This window comes from Cyprinodon tularosa, unplaced genomic scaffold, assembly GCF_016077235.1.
Source record: "Cyprinodon tularosa strain WSP-4 unplaced genomic scaffold, ASM1607723v1 ctg214, whole genome shotgun sequence".
Classification (NCBI taxonomy): Eukaryota; Metazoa; Chordata; class Actinopteri; order Cyprinodontiformes; family Cyprinodontidae; genus Cyprinodon; species Cyprinodon tularosa.
Genome location: NW_024038796.1, coordinates 1454059 through 1474633, shown reverse-complemented (window position 1 = coordinate 1474633; position 20575 = coordinate 1454059). Strand labels below are relative to the sequence as shown.

The window sequence follows — 20575 nt, the reverse complement described above, 5'->3', positions numbered from 1 at the left end:
GCAAAGGTGGCAGTACCTTACTCGACTGTCCAACTTGGACCAAAGCTAAGAAAAGCACAGTCCTTGGTCAAATGTGGGTGGAGGGGTGGATTTCATTCAAGCAAACATGTTTTTGGATCCTGAACATCTGAATTGAATTACTAGGCAAACAGCCGACGGGGAAGAGAGCTTAGAACAAACTGAATAACCCCACAGCTTTGTGTGTCTTTATGCGCGGCGATTCTGGGTGGGAGGCTCAGAGGCCTTTCAAAACTCCAGGAAAGACAGGGTGAAAAGAATGCCTGGCATGCTGAGAAATCCAAGCCCTGTTTGTCAACGCCAACAGGAAGCGGACGTGAGGGGAGACTGACCGTGTCATATGTCTTTAAAATCAACCTCTCCGAAAAACTCTGCTATTCATCACAGCCAACGTGTGCTTTACGCGCTGCTCATCGCCTCTGAAAAGGTCAGTGGCATTATAATTCTAGGTTAGAATAATACAGCCCAGAGCAGCGTCAGGTTACTGCAGTGAAAATCCCCCAGAGGTAATAAAACAAATTAGAAGAGGTAGGAAAATGAGACCATTTTATTTGGGGTCAAAGACTGAGGGATTGTAAACATTTGTAAATAGTGGGTTTATAAAGAGATTCTGCTATATTAAACACCATGATTAGACACAGACCAATAGCTAAAAGACATAGTATAAATACCACAGATTTAGTCTATCATGGTATTCATGTAAACATTTTCAAGCGTGATGTATCATTATTATAAAGATTATACTATTTAACTGTAATCCACAGTGGTTATTTGAGTCACTGTTGCCCTTCTATCAGCTCGAACCAGTCTGGCCATTCTCCTCTGACCTCTGGCATCAACAAGGCATTTCCGCCCACAGAACTGCCGCTCACTGGATGTTTTTTCTTTTTTGGACCATTCTCTGTAAACCCTAGAGATGGTTGTGAGTGAAAATCCCAGTAGATCAGCAGTTTCTGAAATACTCAGACCAGCCCTTCTGGCACCAACAATCATGCCACGTTCAAAGTCACTCAAATCACCTTTCCTCCCCATACTGATGCTCGGTTTGAACTGCAGGAGATTATCTTGACCATGTCTACATGCCTAAATGCACTGAGTTGCCGCCATGTGATTGGCTGCTTAGATATTAAGTGTTAACGAGCAGTCGGACAGGTGTACCTAATAAAGTGGCCGGTGAGTGTATATATATTGATGATACCTGATATATACCTGATATATGTGTGTGCATATATATGCATATATATATGTATATATATATATATATATGCAGTAGCACAAGGGTAAAATGCTGGTCAAACATTTTAGCTTAAATCTCAGCTACATCCCGCAGATGGCTGCATAACAAACAGGCCATTTATAGCTTGCCAACTGTCGTGTTTTGCAACAGGAAGAGTTCCAGAATAAAAAAAATATTATTTTAAGAGGCAAAAGTAAGGGGAACGTTTACAAATTAGCTGTCAACATATAATGTGAAGTAGGTCTGAATTTGTACTTTAAGCTCCAGATGTGTAAGAAGCTGCTTCAAGCATGAGGTTCCTTCCTTGAGACTCTAATTTTGAAAAAAAAGAGGAAGTAGTGTAGGAGTTCCTTTCCGAGGTTGCTGACCACAAAGTTGAAAAGCATACAAAAAGCCTCCATTTAGCTGCAACATTTTAGATTCCAGTTAGTAAAATAATAACCAGTGAAAGAGTGACTGACAAGAAACAAATTATTCTAAATTTCTGTGAATCATTGGCTGTTACCTAACCAGCTAAATATTGGCAGCAAAAATGACCCAAGTAAACATGCTAAAAAGTTATTGCACATTACTTTTAATGAGACTGGGTGGAATTGGATTGTCTCTAGTTTACGATCAAATTTATTCACCCATTTTAATGGCATTTTGGCACAAAATTAGGAAAGCAGAAAAAGTTCAACCAAGACTTGAATGATAGCCTATAAGATTATAGACTTGCATAAAGTTACAGAGTGCTGCCCCTCTCCCACCTGTTGTTGTTAACATGCCGATTTGAAAGGAAACCAAAAAAGTCTTCTTGTAAACTAAAGGAGCATCAGCCATAATTATCAATAAACAAGTGCTGTTTTAAGAAGGAATTACTGTGAATATTTTTACTAGATAAAATAAATTTGACTATTATGAAGTTTTGTTTTTAATTTTTGAGTAAATAAAGTGATAAATACTTTAATTTGTATAATAGCCACCATGCCTTAGCAAACATTAGCATTTTTTTAAATATACTGCTTATAAAAAGCATCTTGTGAAATCTGGGTCTGTTCCTCCACAAAAACTGACAGGAATCAAAGCTTCTGTTCCCTAACACGTTTTTGAAGAGGATCTTGTCTCTGCAGCAGCCCAGCAGGACTGCAGACCTCAGATCAGTATTCAGTCCAGCCCTCCTAAAGCCTTTGATTTCATGATGGATCCCGGGTGCTCACAGGCTAATGCGAAATGAGAAAGATTCTCACTGGGCCCCCAGTCAAAAGGTCTGTTAGAGATAAAATTGGGTCGAAAGTGAGCGCACTTTTAATTATTTCTGAGGGATTAAAGAAAACACAGCTTTATTTAAAATCTGTGCTTAAAAATGTCACACAGCCCCAGCAGCTCGAGACAGAGGGGAGACATATGAAGTATTCCTGGAATGCTGTACTGAACCTTCCCTCCTAAGTTCATTTATACACTTCTGTGACTAAGTGACACGACGCGCTGACAGGACGCGGCTCCTCCGTGTCCTGATGGCTCCAGACACTGACACAATATTAAAAACAAAGAGAGGGATTCTTCTGCTCCTGTCAGGTGTAGATCAGGCCAAATTTGAGCGCCATGTCGACACTCTGCTCCCTTCTACCTCATTAGAGACTCACAGCTCCTTTTAATCCTCGATAACAGCACAAGGCAATGTAGCCCATAATGAGACACGGCGGTACTGAGCGACCTCAGAGACAGAAGTATGCAGCCTCAGCATCATCAGCCGTCACTGATAATAACTGGGAATTTAAGTAGGATGAGGATTATATCACATTTTTTCCTGCTTTTTTACTCTCTCCTCACAGGTGGACACTGGTCGGCTGGCAAGACCCCCCCCTTCAGGTCCTTAATTGATTATTCATGAAGAAACACTGGACCCGGGAGCAGATATTGGGCTGGATTCTGGGTGTCTATGCCTGTATAAGGACACACAGGTTTGTGTATGCATGGCGGGATCAGTCGCCATCATTGAAAGGCTCATCCCTGTCCTCCCAGTCCTCTCGGCCCACCTTCACCACTGGCAAAAGCAATACCAACTGCATGCTAAACAAACCTGTCTGTTGAATAATTGAAGATCTCAGGCCAGGAGCGTGCAGGTATTAGCATACAGGCCTTATGGGCCCAATCTGCACAGCGACAGGACAGGCCGTGGACTTTTTCTGCTTTTTTTATTTAACAGGATTTTTTTTTATTTATTAAAAAATCCCCCCATTGGTTTCCAATGTAATATAAAAATGTAACCCTGCATGTAGATTTATTTATAAAATGAAGTCAGGAGAAAATGTATTAGATTTGTTTCCTGAATACTTCTTTTGTCTGTCTGACTGGAAGCCCACATGGATGACTCGCCAACATGAATAGCTGACATGCTGAGAGACGATGTGATACGTTCCCTCCTGCTTGCAGGTCTCAACAGATAAACCAAACCTCGCCCGTCCTTTGTGACGAAAAATACTTTAACAATAGTAGATTTTACACACGCTTCACTGCAGGAGGGCAGGTCAGCTTCAGGAGTCCCCGCTCCTCTCTCCGCGGCTCCTCCTGGCGCTGGGCATTAATCCCTGGCCCCCTGTGTGCACCCATCCACTCCCCCTGCTCTCATTAGTGCCGTGTTGGGGGTCTGGGGAGTCTGCAGGCCTGGGGAGGCAGCCTGCTGGTCTCCTCCCAGCCCCCCATCCCACTCCTCACTCAGTCTTTCTCTTCCTTCCTCGGCTGGAGTAATGAGCACATAATCATCCTGGCTCCCTGACAGCAGCAGCGCACCAGAGGGGCATGTGGGCACCTGGCCCAGAGATGGTGTGTGGGTGGAGGGTAGGGGACGCAGGGGGTGTCACACTCTCCAACCTCTGTGCCCAGAGTACACTGCACCCAGAATTAGGGCTTTCTTTCCCACATTAGCTGAAGACGCCTGAACACTACTCGCTAGATAATGAATTTTCTATTGTAATTCAGCGGATCAATCTGTTAGTTTCCCTACTTTTTACACTTTAGTTTAACAAAAAAAAAAGTCAAATGACAACTGAGACAATCGCATTATCTCTGGGTCAGATGCACGTCTGCATGACAACACTGCATCCAGTTCAACCGGTTACACAGAGTCACGTTTTAAGTTTCTTTTTATCAGTTTTTAACAAAATTCTAAACTCAAAAACATGACATTGAATTAAATATTTAGAACATCAACACTGCTAATATTCTGGTAAATTCACTCATATTTTCATGAAACAGAAAACCATGTTTTACAGAAACTGCTCACATGTCCTCAGACACATATAACAAATTTGCTTCATAAAAAAATCTGATATGTGCTTAAATAACAGCTTTTAGAGAAAATAGATGTTGTCTTAATTCAATTTGGGATGGATAAAGCATTACAAAAACAGAGTAGGGCTGCAACTTTTTTATTATTATTTTGTAAATCGATTAATCTGTCGATTATTTTTGCTATTAATCGATTAATAATCAAACAGCAAAAGGTTCTTAAAGAAGACTTTTTGAAACCAAGTGATAATAAAGCTTTACCACTTTAGGCATTCTAGTTAGAGCATATTGACATACAAAAAAGTTTTTTTAACATAAATGCAAAATTTCTGCATAAATATTTGTTTAATTTTGGTATGATTACTGCTCTAAGTGAGTCGCTCTGTCAGCTAAAGGCCCATTTTAGAGTCCCTATACTCCATTTAAAAATTAATCAATTACTAAAATAGTTGACGATTATTTCAATAATCGATAAATCACGATTAATCTCATAAATTGTCTCAGCCCTAAAACAGAGAATAAGTAATGGGGGTAATATTTTTTATGTGGAAAAAAAATGGAAAAACTGGGGGGAAAATTTGACAAAATGAAAAAAACTGAAAAAAGCTAAAAAGACTAAATCCTGTCACAGTCTCTGTATCAAGCTGACCATATAAATACGTCTTTTTCCACCATGCTTTTTTCTCCCAATGTTTATATTTGATCACTGCTGCACTTTAACGCATCAAAATGTCATGAGAGCTGTACAAAATGAAATTTCGTACACAAAATGACAATAAAGCTTGTCTAAGTCTAATATTTAGCTGCGTTAACTCATTTTAAGTTAGTAAGTCTGGACATATTATCAATGGTCATATCAACAAACCCACATTATTTCTAGACTTTTCAGGAGTGCAGGGGGCTCTATTTTCCAGAGCAGGTTAGGTAAGAAGAATACTTCCTTTAATTCACCTACTGGTGATGAAACAGCTAAATGGAAACCTGCCTCTTTAAATGCAAATCAAATCCAGCCTCCGGGGAGCTTTGGAGAAACATTTCTCATATAAAACAATTTCATTCCTCACATTCTGAATTTGGTGGTTAGATGTCATCGAGGACATAAAACTAGTAGCAACACTTGAGGGAATTAAAATGAACCAGATACTTTTCTGTTTAATTTTCTCTTCCTATAATGTGGATGTGGATATTTCATTAGGATACATGTCGGCTACATGCCACTGACTGTGCAACAATAACAAGGTCACTACCAGGTCAGCCTTTATTCCAATGAAATATCCTAATTGGTTTGCATCGAGATATAAATCAGATGGATTCCCATGTCCCGCTCGCTGTTTCCCACTGACTGCTCTCAATGAGGACTTTGTAATATTCATCTTTCCAATCAGAGCCAGTGGATAAACCGCAAACTCAGCAAGCACAAGCAGTGAGGACATAGAGGGCCGAGGGGCTAGCTCACCATGTCTCTCTCTTTCTCCTTTTTTTTTTCTTCTGAGGGATACATGCAGTGGATGTTTATTAGAATAACTTCCTGGAGTAGAAAAGAGCCCTGATGTAACCACGCAGGTGAGATGTCAGCTAGATGTTCTCTAGGCTCAATGTTATCGCACATTTCCAATCCAAAACACACGTCCCTCAGCGAAAGCCACAAACCAAACAGGTCTGCTAAGGCCCCGCATTGTCTAACCAGAGCGAGACGGGGTGATGACTCGTTCACACCTGTGTGGGAAAGTTCAGGAATGGCAAGGCGCATCAGGCTCCGGAGATTTATGAGCGAGGCTTAGTTATTGCGGTGAAGACAGACAGTCATCCCAGCAGCTGGCCTGCGGGTCGCACTGAGAGGCTGGGATTAATGGGAACCAGTAGGTCTACATGCACTCTGTAACTTCATTACTGTATATAACCATGTTATGGTTATAGTTTGATTAAAGCATTTTCTAATGCACTGCAGTAAATGGATTTCCCCAAAACGTTTACATGATTTGTTTGATAATTGGGTTAATGTTCGGTGCAGCGTCGACTGCAGGGAGCGTCGTGAAGGAACAAAAAATATCAGAATCTAAACGTTTAATGGGGTGTGAATTTTAATGGTGAAGCCTCTGCTTTTAATCCGACATGTCAAGCAGCTTATAGTGCATTTCAGAATCAAACCCTCTTAGAAAGAATTTGTTCATGCTGTACAAAGAACTCTTTTGCTAAATCCAATTATAAAATTTTTTCTTATGTTTCCTGTTTTGGTTTGAACAGTTTTTCAACAAGTCTCTACTCACTAAATGTCCTGGCGTGGGAGAACGGGAATCTTTTATTCCTGCGGAGCCGGGGACGTCCAAGAGAGGCCATTTCATCTGCAGGTACTGTTGGAACGACAAAAGGACAGAAGGTTAACAGCCTCACATTTACTGCATTTCATCCAAAACTAAATCCTTAATAAAAAAGACAATGAACAGATTCAAATAAAAGCCACATGTCATTTAAATCAATATACTTTCTTTTTTTTTCCGCCTTCGTCACATTACATCCAAAAGCATATTTAGGGGTATTTTAGGTGATGGGCAAACACAAAATAGTGTTTAACAGTCAAGTTAAAGGACAACAAGCCTGCTTCTGTAGGTTTCAAAACAAAGTTTAACATTCAAATTTATTCAGCTTTACAGGTCAGAACCATGATGACACAGCTACGTTTCAGTGCTGGCATTGTGTGTTTCAAGTGCTATGAATTGTTAGTTTATCATGTAGGAACATTTCTCGTAACCTCCTCAGAAACATCTCTCTTTTAGCCAATCTTCCATAGAAGGCAGGCCTGAGGTTAGGCTCTCTGTAGACAAGTGGTCTCAAACTGGTGCCAGAAAGGGTCTTGTAGCTGCAGGTTTTCTTTCCAACCAAGCAATGGCACACCAGACTCAAATAATTTCATCAACTGAGAGCAATCTCAACATGATGACTTGATGAGATGAATGGAGTCTGGTGTGACATTGCTTGGAAAGAAAACCTGCAGCTACATGGCCCTTTCTGGAACCTGTTTGGGACCCCTGCTATAGACCATGAAGCCTTCTGACTGCTATCAGGCTGCTTAGCTTAGCTGAACCAACGCATCCTGACAGGAGAGTTCTTGGACCTTTTCCTCTTTAGTTATTCAGTTTTGGATTGACCTCTGACCTCTGAGACATTTAAAATTTGAGATACTGTATTAAAACCAAACTCTTTTTTTATGTTCTCTGTAGCTTTAACAGCATGCATTATGGTCTTCATAATGCAGACTTCAACTATTGCAGTAGATGCTATTTAGGTTCATCGGAGTTAAAATATAAATGCATGCCACTCTTCTGATTTTTATTGGAAAATAAGATTTAGCAACACAAAAATGCTAAATAGGGTGTGATTACTTCTGCATCTGTGTGTGAATATGGGAGTCAAACACTCATGTACGAATATGCGTCTCGTCTTCTCCGTGAGAAATGACAAGAATGGCGTCAAAGCCCCAGAGGCCGAGGCTGAACACCTGTACAAGACCCACATAGCTGCTGGAGTCAAGGCAGGGAGTTTCTGGCAGAAAGACTGATGTGAACGCAGCGGACTGGTGAGCGACTGTGAAATTGCAGTTTGTCAAGGAAAAACAAGAGGCCAGCTGTGGGCGCCCATTGCTGCGAGGGTGGGAAGAGACAGCTGGAAGGAAGCCCCATCTCCAGACCTACGAGAGAGGCTGAGCTGAACGCTCTGAGCTCGCTCCCTGACTGTCCGCCTGTCCAATTCGTTTGGCCTTTTGACCCAAACGCAGCCCCCTCCTCCTTCTCCACTATCACCATAATTCTTACATGTGTGAAAGCCATCATAAAGAGCCTTGTGTTTCTGCTGCTTCTCCCTGATTTTGTCACTTGTCACAGAAAGTTTACAACCACTGGTCCATTTGGGACAGTCGCTCCTTATGGAGCTGTTATGATCAATTGTGAATTAGAAGAAAATGTTTCTTCTATCTGTTTCTTCTTTGGTATTTAGAAGTTAAACAGTGATTTGCTTTCATATATGTGCTTCAGCAGTGCAGATAGCCTGAATCTGTTGCTCCAAAAGCACAGCAAACATCTGGTTTGTAAATCAGTTCAAACACCGGATGCAGCAACTTGTCACGCTTCTCTATCTGGTATAATTTCAAATTAATAAACGACAATGTTTGGCTCATCTAGGTCCTTGTCGAGCAGAAATGCAAAGGTATCATTGGTTTCAAAGTTTGTATTTCAGCTATAAATCCTCCCTAGAGGGAGCATCCCTTTGGGTTCCTGTACATTTTTCCTTTCTTAATGACAGACTTTCCTAACCCAGATTATTTCAGGAGGGATGGATTGATGGACTGTGAATACAGTGAAGCAGAAAAGCTCAACCATCATGAACAAATGGAAAAGAAACGAGAGACTAAAAAATGCTACTTTCAACGTTTTTTTCTACGTTCTGTGTCGGAATCCCGCTCTTTGAACTTTGCCATCGAAGGCTATGTAGGATTGTACGTGTGAATTCCTCCGCATAGACAGTTTAGCCCACACCCTTTGCACAAATCTGATAAATGATAACAGAAAATAAATAGCATCTGACACTTTGGGGGGAAAAAAAACTGAAAAGGCAAATCTGGCCTAAGAATCTTTGCAAAGCTTTGTCTTCTTTTCAGAACCGTGCAGGATAAATGACGACAAACAAGCAAACTGGAGGAGTCGCGCATTCAGGTCTGGATTTTTAAAACTCCATTCGTCACTCCGGATTTGTAAAGAGGAAGGAAGGTTGGGTGACTGTGTGTTAAAAATGGAAAAGACATTATAGTAAGAGGGAGGAAACGGAGAGGAGAGGAGAGGGGAGGGAAGGAGAAGAAGAAGAAAAAAAAACATTTTCAGGAATGAGTTTGTCGGAGCAGGCAGAGGGTATTGTTTCCTGACAGCTGGGGTCCAACACAGCACCAAAGCAGGGGGAAGGGGGTCCCTTTTCCCTTGGAAAAAAAAAGGAGGGGAATTCTTGGAGTTGACATCAGCCCTCTTCATTTTCACTATACTGCTCAAGGCTGAATCGTAGGCTCCAGCTAATGGGCCCGAGTCCATACAACTGTCAGGAGAAAGTCGCTTTTAAAGGCTGCTAGCTCTCCATTGAAACTTTGCTCTGCTCTGTGCATGGCGCCTAATGAATGCTACTCTCTGGAGAGAGAATTCAAAACAATGCCGTTTTCACTGTCTAATCTATGTCAATCACAACCTTTCCTCCAGTGAAACAAGCGCCACTGCGAGCGTTTCGGTTTGGACCGCCCGTGCCCACCCCAGCTCTCCCACCCGATCCCATCCCGTATTTGACAGCTTCTGCCAGGTCTATGGAACATGCCCCCGGGCGCTTTTTTTTTTTCCTGAGCACCTACTTTTGCTTCTAATTGCCAGTGTGCCCTGTGTAGTGACTGTTCACACACACAGTACCCTGAAACATCGTGCGAGGTAACAGCAGTCGCACACTGTCACATTAGCTGCTGTCCGGACTCCACTCGCTGGGACATGAGAGGCAGAAAGCGGGTGGGAAGGTTGCCTGAGTTGTTTCAGGAAACAAAAGGCGAAGAATTGTGAGCTATACCATTAAAAAAAAACTTTCTCAGCTATTTTACTGCAGAAAACTGTTGGAAAAAAAGTAAGAACAATAAAATCTGGATTTTTGAAATAGCTATGCCAAGGCTTAAGTGATATTAGATGTTTGTGAGAGATTGAAACTTAGATAAAGTAATATCAGCCCAACTGCAGGGCATTCAGTTAATGCTTCACACATGGCCTTGTTTTATTAGAAGTAAATACAGACATATGGTGAGGGCCCATAGCTATGCTTGTTTCAGCATGGGACCTGGAAACTCTTGTAAATGTGCTCGGATGGAGAACTGAAAGAAACCAGAATCTGAAGAGAACTTTAGTTGATCCATTTTCGTTGCTCTCTAATTGTCTTCCAGCTTTCCCTGCTGCCACCAACGCTCAGAATAGACATCAGTAGAATGTGCTAGTTTTATAAGAGGCCCAGATGCGACAAAGGTGGCAGCGATGCCACCGAAATTTTTCCAACGAGCCACACTGGAGCCCTTTTTGGTTTTTTGAACAGAGAGAATGCAACATATGCTCTGGGGCATGCGGCCTGCCAGAGCCGGGTTCTAATTGTTACATTGCTCTCGCAGAGCGGGAGGGAAAAAACATGGCCAAGTGTCTTTGTCATCTCTGAAGTGTTTGCGGTGCCATACTGCAGGCCGACATCAGAGCACGGAGAGGAGACAGATGTCCCGGACATTTGCTGTCAAACTAAGTCAGAACGTCTGCCAAAGATAGAGAAAAAGGATCCCAAAGTTTGCTAGAAACTATCTGACGACTTGAGGGGCCGCGCTGAGGATGCAATGAAAAGTTTGGTGACTAAAAGGAAGTTTAACAAGATGCACAGAAAATCAGACGGCTGTAATACTTATTACAGGGTAAGAAATCTGCACCTTTTACACACATCAAGAGGTCTGATATCAATTACAGATTGATAACAGATAAACGGGTTTTATCCTTGTCTTCATACATATCCTGATTTAAAAAAAACTTTTCCCTACTTTTAATGACTGATAATAAAAGCAGGAACCCTGCAAATATTACCCGACCTCATTTGCATGATGAACCAAATACGATTAGTTCATCAATTAGGAGCAAAAAACAAATAAAGGGAGTAAATAAGAAGTACCAGAGCAGACGTGGCCTTGCCTTGCTCATGGTAAACAGCAGAGCAGCATGAATGCCTGTGCAGATCGCTCCAGCAGATAATGTCACTCACCTACTGAGTGGAGAGCCCCTCCCCATTGTTTTCTTTTAACCCCCTCCTTCCCCCTTACAGAAAACAAATGGGGCCACACAGCTTGCTGTTTGGCTGAGGTGTTAATTACCATCCCCTGCAAACTTCAGACAATAACCCCGTCGGGCCCCCTGCATGCAAGCTCCTCCCGGGTTTGCTCTGCAGAGATCACCTGCTCTCACCGGGCCATTGACACCTCGACCTGATGTATGCGCGAAACACAATTAAAAGATTACAGGACAAAGCCAAAGTGATAAGTAGAGGTCCCACCTTGTCTCAGAGCTTGAATTGAGCCCCATTGTTTGCCGACATTAGAAGCAATTACACTAACAATTCTTAAGCAAACCACGACAGTCTTTGTGCTAATTAGTGTGTAATCGATGGGGAAATGACAAGCGGCTCAGCTGGTAAGATCAGCAACATGCAACACGGTCATTCTCCTAATGGGGAATATAAGGTATTTATTAATTACACATTAAATAAAACATTTAACCCAGTGTTGCTCCTTAGTGGAAGTGAGGAAGTATTGTTATCTATATCTGAAAAGGCTACACAGATTTTCTTCCGTTTAATGAAATCAGTGCAGATGACTTTCATCTGACTACATTTATCTGTGGTTCAATCAATCACTCATGAGAAAAGATACGATTAGCCACCCCCCCTGTGTCTGGTTATCGCTCAAATTGCATTTAAAGCCTCTTCTCTCGGTTTTACATCGTATTAACCCGTGATGCTGCGCTGGAAATTTAGCACGGCGCTTATGGAGGAGCACGTCTGAAGTGTCCATTAGCCCGTAGAGGAATGAAGTTAAGTTACTATGACAGGAGCACTCCCTCGCTCTGCCGGGGCCTCCATTGTGACCCGTTTGGTTTGTCCCTGCGCTCTCATTCACGGACCGCAGAAAAAACTGGGTCAAAGGTCAGACATCCAGAGTGCTGTGGTTTCTATGGCAACGTGGGCCTATTAAGGCCAGGCTCATTGGCCTCTTAACATGCTCTTGTACACAAAAGAACTATTAGCGCAAAGAGGGAGAGAGGGCAACGGAGAGGGGCGGCAGCGCAGGGGAGGTCCGAACAAGACGGCGTCAAGGCTCCTGCAAGGTTTCCAGGATGCCTCAACGCGTCCACATTTCTGTAGTCTCTTTCTCTAAACAGAAAGATGCTCTCATTTAGACCTGGGGTTCTAAATGTTCTTGTTCAAAGGTCCAAACAGATTCATGAATAAAGGCTCAAAGTCTTAAAACAAGTAATGAGCAAAGCCGTTTCAATATATTTGTTACAGATTACAAGCCAAAGAAAGGGCCCATTATGCATAAAGCTGTTAATAAGTCTAAGATGCTACAAATGTTGAAAAGGAAATCTTACTTTTAAGGAATATTTATCTAGAAATGATCCAAGTCATTAATTTAATGCTTTGGCAGCCAAACATTATTAAAAAGTGGTTAAAAGGAGGTTGTAGAAGCAAAGAAGAACTAGAAACAGGTTTATAACACAGAAAATGAAGGCTATAAGACATCTGTTCCAATTTTTTCCCAATTCCCATTTTCTGCTGTTTTTTTTTCCTTAAAAAAACTTTTAACCTATAAAACACAATGAAATGAGAAACATTAAAGTCACCAAAAAGCAGAATAACAGTTGTATTTGTGCACCCCTTTTATGAAGTAAACACATTCTTAAACCTATGATACGACCTAACCTTAAAACCTGTATATTATAGCTAAAGGTTCAAAAGTTAAGAAATAAATTAATCCTGAAAAATATTAGGGAGAACTTTATATTTTTATATGACTCTTAAAAATTGCCCTATTAGCTAACCTATTAAATATACTGTCTTTTTTAAAAATCTATTTCCCTATCAGCCTTTTAAAAGGATATAGTTACAGACATCTGTGCTCTAACAACCCTTTTCCAAAAAGCAAATTTAGAAGAGAGAGAAATTTTGATGAAAAAAGCTCCACCACTCTCAGTTTTGATAAGCTTTGTTTATGATTCAGCTCAGTTTTATTTGTGGTTCCAGTTAAACTCATAAACATCATAACTTAAAACATAACAACTGCGCTGTTCCACTTCTTTATTAAGTGCACACTTTGCTTTAAACACTGTATAGCTTAATGACTGGTGCTAAAGCGGCTCATTGTGTCTCAGTTCGATGTATCCTAGAAGGAGTTCGGTCCAGATCCAGATCGGAGTTTGAGAATCACCGATAAAGTATACGGTGTGTAAAAGTAAGGCTGTCATATGAGCTGCTCATGTGTATTAAGTCCAAGGGAAAAATATCCAGCATTGGCGATTTATTTGAAAAGTCCTTGGCTCAATTTTAGTGCTGTTTCAGTAATAAAACAGCATCACCAGAAGACAAGGCTGTTATAAACTCCACTCTCGCTTCTTTAACATTCTAATCTGGTGACGCTGCAGCTTTAGGAAGGCGTTTGTATTTCTGCAACTTAGGCATTCGGGTTCTTTCACTTTATTTTCCCTTTTAAAAAAGTTAATAGCTTCCCTGCATTTGGCTTGCAGTTTATCCCCTCTCTGTCTCGTTGCCTCTCAGGTAGTTTCAATCAAACGGTTAAAGGAGGCCAGGGTTACATTCAGGAATAAGTGAGTAATTTTGTAAAGCCGAGCACAACAGCAGGTCACATAAAAAAGCTTGCAGCGTAATTAGACGCAGGAGAAAATAATTATGCATCTGGTAAGAGCAGGGCCATCTCATAAAGACAGAGAAGAGGGCGAGAAGCTATTTGAGTCAATTATGTAAACTCAGTAATGTGGTTTCCTATACCTTACTCCCCCCTCTTCCCTTCAAAATAATGTCACCACGATCTAGTGTCAGGACAAGCTACACCTCCAAATGTCAAAGATGCTGTCCCCTATCCAGTGTCCTGTTGCATTGTTTAGCCAGTCACGCAGGAACACAACTTCTTCTTTTATTGTTAAGGGAGTAGCCTCGTTTCATTGAAACTCCCAGCCGTAAACGTCTGCATAATTGACTCCAGAGCTGGAGGTGGTTACCAGTGCTCAGCGGGATGTTTACAGTAAAGCTCAACTTAGAATATCAAATGTGTGTGTCAAAGTCTACGCCAGTGACACACGGGTGAGACCTGGATTTTTCATTTATGGCCGAACACAAAACTGGCTGGAGACGGTGCGAGTTGCCAGTATAACACAACCCCTTCCTGCCAAGGCGTTTAGGGAGGCAGTAACACGTCCCTGAAGCCCGAAAGAAGGCCTCGATGATTCTAAATGTGCAGCAGAAGATATAAAATCATCCTTTCTTTTATAGAACTACCAGATAAATATTTACCTCCGCCCTCAAAGATTCCACTTAAGTATGTCTGCTAAAAGTGTGTATTTTTTTTCTGACTGGGCACAGTGGGCGATTATTCCTTTTTTCTTTTTGTGGTAACTCCTAAGAGGAAAGAGAGGTAATGAAGCAACTTGAAGAAAAGAAGTGAGTTTTGAAAAACTGAGGTGGGCATAAGTGGGTGTAGCAGAGAAGGCAAACGAAACAGGAAAAAAAAAAAAAGGAGCCTAAATTAAACACATTTGTTTCTGCTCTCACATACCACAAGTCTTATGAAAACAGAGGGCTGATTGTGTTCACTCTGCAAGTCCAATCCCTCCACCACCACCTCCTCCACCCCTGCCCTCCCCTCTGTCTCTCTCTCTGCACCACCACCCAACCCCTCTACCCCCAACTCCCCCCCGTCCGAAGCAGCAGCCCCCCAACACACACACACACACACACACACACACAGCTGCCTGCAGATGCCTCCTGTGTTTGCTCTCTGAGTGCAAAGGCACAAATCTCCAGGCCCTGCAGACTCCTGGGCCCTACCTCATCTCAGCTTTTACTACCTGACATCGCTATCACCCCACTGCTAACCTCACTCTCTCCACCCTCCATCTCCTCCACCTCGGCTCTATGTAAACACACACACAGAAATGCCACAGGTATGGTGGGTTCAGTTGCAGGCCCTGTCACACAAACAGGGAGAGAGACGGACAGAAATAATGGACCAGAACGAGAAAAGGACAGAATTAGATGATTTTGAGCTGGATTGGCCCTATACCTAAATGGTAGCTTGGAAATAAATAAATAAATCATCGCAAAATTGACTTTATAATCTAAAAAAATAGAGCTGCATGGTTAAGAAAATAATTAGCGATGCAACAAGAATGGCAATTTTCAGCTTGATTGTCTTGTTTACACTGATAATCACAATTCTGATCAGTGATTGCTCCATACGTAAACTCCACTCAGACTCTAAACACTCTTCAGTGTGAGTTTTCTTACTAACTGAAAGAGACCCAAGCGTAGCTTTTTTTTCCTTAGCAGTGACGGGTTAAAATAATTCAGAAGAAGCAATAAAAGCTGATTTTCTAGACATGTTAACAAGACTGTGGTTCCTTTAAGGAAAACAACAGTGACGGAGAGCAACACTTAGAGTAGATAACAGGAAGGTCCATCAAAGTAAAACAAAGTTGCTCCATTTTATCCTTTTTATCTTTTAACTGCTTTCAGGGCATTAAATATTTTAAACTTTTGGCTCCCTTTTTAGGAATCCCCAAGATAAGGACGATCTACATTCGCTAGCCGTGATATAAATGCTAAATACATTTTAAAATGTATACCTCAATTAATGCTTTAATAGGTCTTTGGAAAAAATTGGTAAAATATTGTTTTACACGTGAACGCGGAGGGACATCACATTTTCATTAACTTATTTATGTTTGCTCACAGCAAAAGGCTTAGAAAGAAAAATCTTTATTGCCATTGTCGTATTTACAAGGTATGTCTTTAGTATTGCCAGGTCAAAATCATATTTGGTTGGGTGACTTTGTGGGAACAGATATAAAAACATAATTGTTTAGGATTGCCTTCGACTGTTCTAGTTAAACAGTTCAACTGAAACATCATTAGTTCAACTTTTTAATTTTCTTTAGTCCAACTGTTTTTAATATTCTTTTTTGTCTCTGCATTTCATATCTTATTTTTTCCCTACTTGCTTTGATTCTGTTTTATCTTCCTATATTTTAATCATGTAAAGCACTTTGCATTGTCTTTGTACTGAATTGTGCTATACAAATAAATTTGCCTTGCCTTGCCTATAATACACAAGCAGGGCGACCGACAAAGCTAGAAATAAGTTTTTAAAAAATTTAGCAAACCATTCTTGGATTAAATGAAGAAAAGAATAAAAACATTAGAAAATTTTAGGAATAAAAAAAAGAACAAAAACTAATCCCCTGTGTTCATGTGATTAGCAAATATATCTTAAAGCACTTTAAGCCTTACACAATGTGTGACACAGCACAAAATCACCATGACATTCCCCAGGATTAGTTATGCGTATTGTCAGCACACTGCAGGGAGGTCTGGAGCATTGCCAGCACATTTTTCATTTTTTTTTTTACCTGAAACCTTCATAAAAGTCATTTCCTCAGTCTACAAGCTCCGTTTTCCTCAAGCTGCTCAGACGCAGACGCGTTCACGCCGACTTCTAAATCATGACCTAGTAATGCTCTTGGCTATAAATTCTTCGGCAGTTCACATGTTGGGTCCCTTAAAGTGTCTGAAACTCTGCAATTATAAATCGTTCCATCAAAACAAAGGGTGTGAAGCTTAAAGGCCAAGTCGGGATCAGGTTAGCTTAAGGATTGCAGGTTTTTCAGGGCTTGTGAAAGCAAAAAAAAAAAAAAAAACGGGCATCCTGAAACAAAAGCATGAAACTGAAAAATGACTGAAACTATAATTAATTCACATTTTGGTAGATCTATTTTATAGACCTAATATTGACTCGCTTGGAACAATATAAGGACGAAAAAGTCTCCATGACGTTCACCAGGCTGCTGGGACCTCAATGGCGAACACAAGAATGTATACAGCTGCTGCTATCTTTCATTCTCAATAAACTCTAATGAGACCGGTGAGGTGATTACAATCAGGGGCTGCTGTAAATATCAGATTCCCAGGGACAGAGTTGAGGAGAGGCCCCTCTCAATTACACAGTATTCAGGAATGCAGAGCATGAACCACAGGAACACAGAGCTGAAGACATCGCGCATCACATCCCATTATGAAAAAACTTCACTCGCACCATGTGGCAGAAAAGTACTTTTATGATACTGTTTATAAAGTTGGGCTTTATCTTCCATGTGATCAATCACAAAAACCACCGCTGCTGCTGCAAACTCAGGTTGTAGCTCCACAATGTAGCAAACTTCTGCTCGCTCCCCAAACTGAACACGCTTCTGCAAACAATTAAATGTTAACGCAAGGACTGTAAGCTGCTCGGAGGGAAGGAGAGAAAGAGATGGGGGTGGGGGGGCAAGAGAGAGAGGGAGAGAGAGAGAGAGAGAGAGTGGGGTGCTTGTGCACAATTACAGCAGGGATTTATGGCCTGAGAAACAATTTATAAATCACAGCGCCTGAGCTAATGTGCTCCAGATTGTTCTCCATGCAGCTGCAATTTTGGTCTGCGTGAAATGGCATAATAAACCTGGCTGGAGGACATGTTTGGGTGATGGCTGCGGGGCGGGGAGAAAAGTTCAGATTTTTTGAGGGTGGAGGAGGGTGGGGGTTAAAGTTTTGAGGTGTGCTGCGATATTATTTTGCAGAGACGACAGATAAGAGTGAGCAGAGGGGTCAGCGATACGAGATCTATTGTATCTCATGCAAGTAAAACACATTAAAGGATGTGTTTTGTTAGCAGGACGGAGAGGAACCAAACAATTAGAACCTCCAGCTTGGAATCAATTAAACTTCCAAACCGTTTTATTGGCTCACTGTGAAAGCCTGAACTTTGACCTCATAATTACACTCTTGACATAAATCCAAGAAAGTTTTCGGTTATAATAAGAAGGGACAAATGTTGCAAGACGATCCCTACATTGTAGCTGCAGGCCGGTGTGGACGAAGGGATCGGATGTGCTGAGGGGAAGCCTTAGCCTTTGTGGCCACTCAGCCAACTGGCCCTGAACCTTGGCCCCCGACCCTTCACCCGGGAAAAGGGAGGAGGGGGTAAAAACAAAGCTCTGAGTGACATCTGAAACTAGACACTCTGTGGGGAGAGAGTGTCTGGACAGGACTCAAGTAACCCCATTTACTCTGCAGGAAAGATTTATGGCTATTTATTTTCAGCCTCTTTCACAAATTTCAAAAGTTGATGGACTTGTCAAAAATAATCAAGCAGAAATAAGTGTGCAACAGTCTTCATCTACTGCCAACATCTTAGATAGGGAAAGGTTCTCTGTTATGAAGTGTCAAGAATAAAAAAAATAAAAAAGGTTCTCCTTAATATGAACACAGTGAACCTGCCTCCAGTGTGGTTTAAGAGACTCACTGGTTCATATGCACCAGCACTTCTGATAGGGTTTGTACAATGGGGTTACGTAAAGGCACGGTAATAGTTCACTGTAAACAATAACAGAAAAATGGTGGTCGATTGGCGGTGAATGCGAGCCTCCGTCACCAGAATGCTGAAAGCCACTGTAGTATTTAAATCGGGCAAGGAGGGAGGAAGACTGGGCCAAACATTCTGTAGCTCAGCTGTGAGGCTCTAAGCCGTTGCCCTAGGGTCTTTGTCCTGCCTTTCAGGGCAAGTCTGAGGTAGTCAAAGACCCTATTCATGACCGCCGCTCCCCCTGCCAACACACCCATACAGCTCCAGTCAAGTCAGCCGAGAGCTATAGAGCCTGCCCATTTCACACGAGAATCAGACCTGCCCCTAAAGCCTGCTTCAGGGATTTCCAATAGCCAGCCCCTCCAAGCCAGGCACAAACCAAACAAAAAGGACTCCTCAGCCTTCTCTGTGTCTTATAGGCAGCATCAGATCTTATTTTCCTCCTTAATGTAGCTATTCTACATTTAAAAAAGGTAAACCAGCGCTATTCTAATTCATAGGAACCTTTTTTTATAAGGTTACAAGATTGTACCTGCAAAGTTGCTGAGGTTCTGACACAAAATTCACCTCAAGCCTATATCCTGAAAAACCCAACCTATGAGCATCACATGATAACATCTCAGAACAAAGAAACCTAATCATGTTGATTATCTGGGGGCAGGCATCAGGGGAATCCCGCTATCACTGAAGACTGTCTTATGTCTACTGAGCACAAGGCTCTCAATCACAGCCATTACTCATAACTAATCAAGAACATTACCTCATAATTTGAAATTGGGCAAATAAGGTCAGGAAAAAGTGATATCCGATAAGAAAACCTCATTCCGTCACAGGTTTCTGCTGTTTCGGCTGCTTTTTCTAACAGGATCCACAAGTCTGTTCTGAAATAAGGAGCCCACACATTTGAGATGAGTGACGCCTTTGCTCAGCTTTAATCCAATTTGATGGTCTGCAGAACATTGTGACTTCTTAACTAATACAATTGGTTTATGAGGGTAAAGGAACAGAAAAAGGGGGCACTAAAAGGTGAGATTCTGTTTTATTGCCATCAGGCCTGCATTCATGGGAAAATTATGAATTGTGAAACACATTTTTATAATGAGCCACTGTGCTTTGAAAACACCCACATACCTTTGTTTTTTTCAGAAGCATTATTAAGCTGCTATCAGCAAGTAATATCTGTATAAATTAAGGCAAACATATGAGTTAAGAAGCACCAATTAACTGGTGAAAAGTGATTGATGACATCTGGAATATTTTCGACTTAACGTATTCTTTACCCGTTTGATTCAATTAAAAATAAAACAAGTATTTCCCCGTTTTCTTTCTAAAACATACCAATAAACAGTCTGTACTTTCATCTTAGTTTTAAAGGTTATTTAAAATAACATTAAAAGTAAAATCATCACTTTTATGTATTCAAAGGGACATGTGTTTTATAGATTAACCTCATATTTGGTTTAAAAATAATATATCAAGCTGGGTCTATTTTTATCATTAAAATGAATGCTGGAGAAAGTCAGAAAATACTTTACCGCTACGAAAAGTTAGCATCTGTCAGGTTATTTTTAATTATTTAAGCACACTCCAGTGTATTTTTTGATGACAAGAATACTTACACGGTTTAGAACCAGTTTCCTACTCTGTATTTGTACTTTTACTTTGCTAAATGATCGGAGCTAAAGATTTTCAGATGGACATTTTCTGCTCTTTTTGCGATAGTTTTATAAAATTCATCAATAATCAAAGATACAAACACTGTTTGCCTCTCTTTCAGAGCTATTAGCGCTAAACTAATGGGAATCTGGATCAGCATTTGATTTACTGTTGAA

The 20575-nt window shown here is 41.2% G+C and overlaps 1 protein-coding gene across 3 annotated transcripts in view; it reads right to left on the bottom strand.

The window, feature by feature from the left end:
* tcf7l1b (transcription factor 7 like 1b) overlaps window positions 1-20575 on the bottom strand; it is a 46278-nt gene that overhangs the window by 13927 nt on the left and 11776 nt on the right. For all 3 annotated transcript variants that reach the window (XM_038285716.1, XM_038285714.1, XM_038285715.1), the window contains exon 4: window positions 6793-6876. In XM_038285716.1, coding sequence (XP_038141644.1) covers window positions 6793-6876 — 84 coding nt within the window. The remainder of the gene's footprint in view (window positions 1-6792; window positions 6877-20575) is intronic.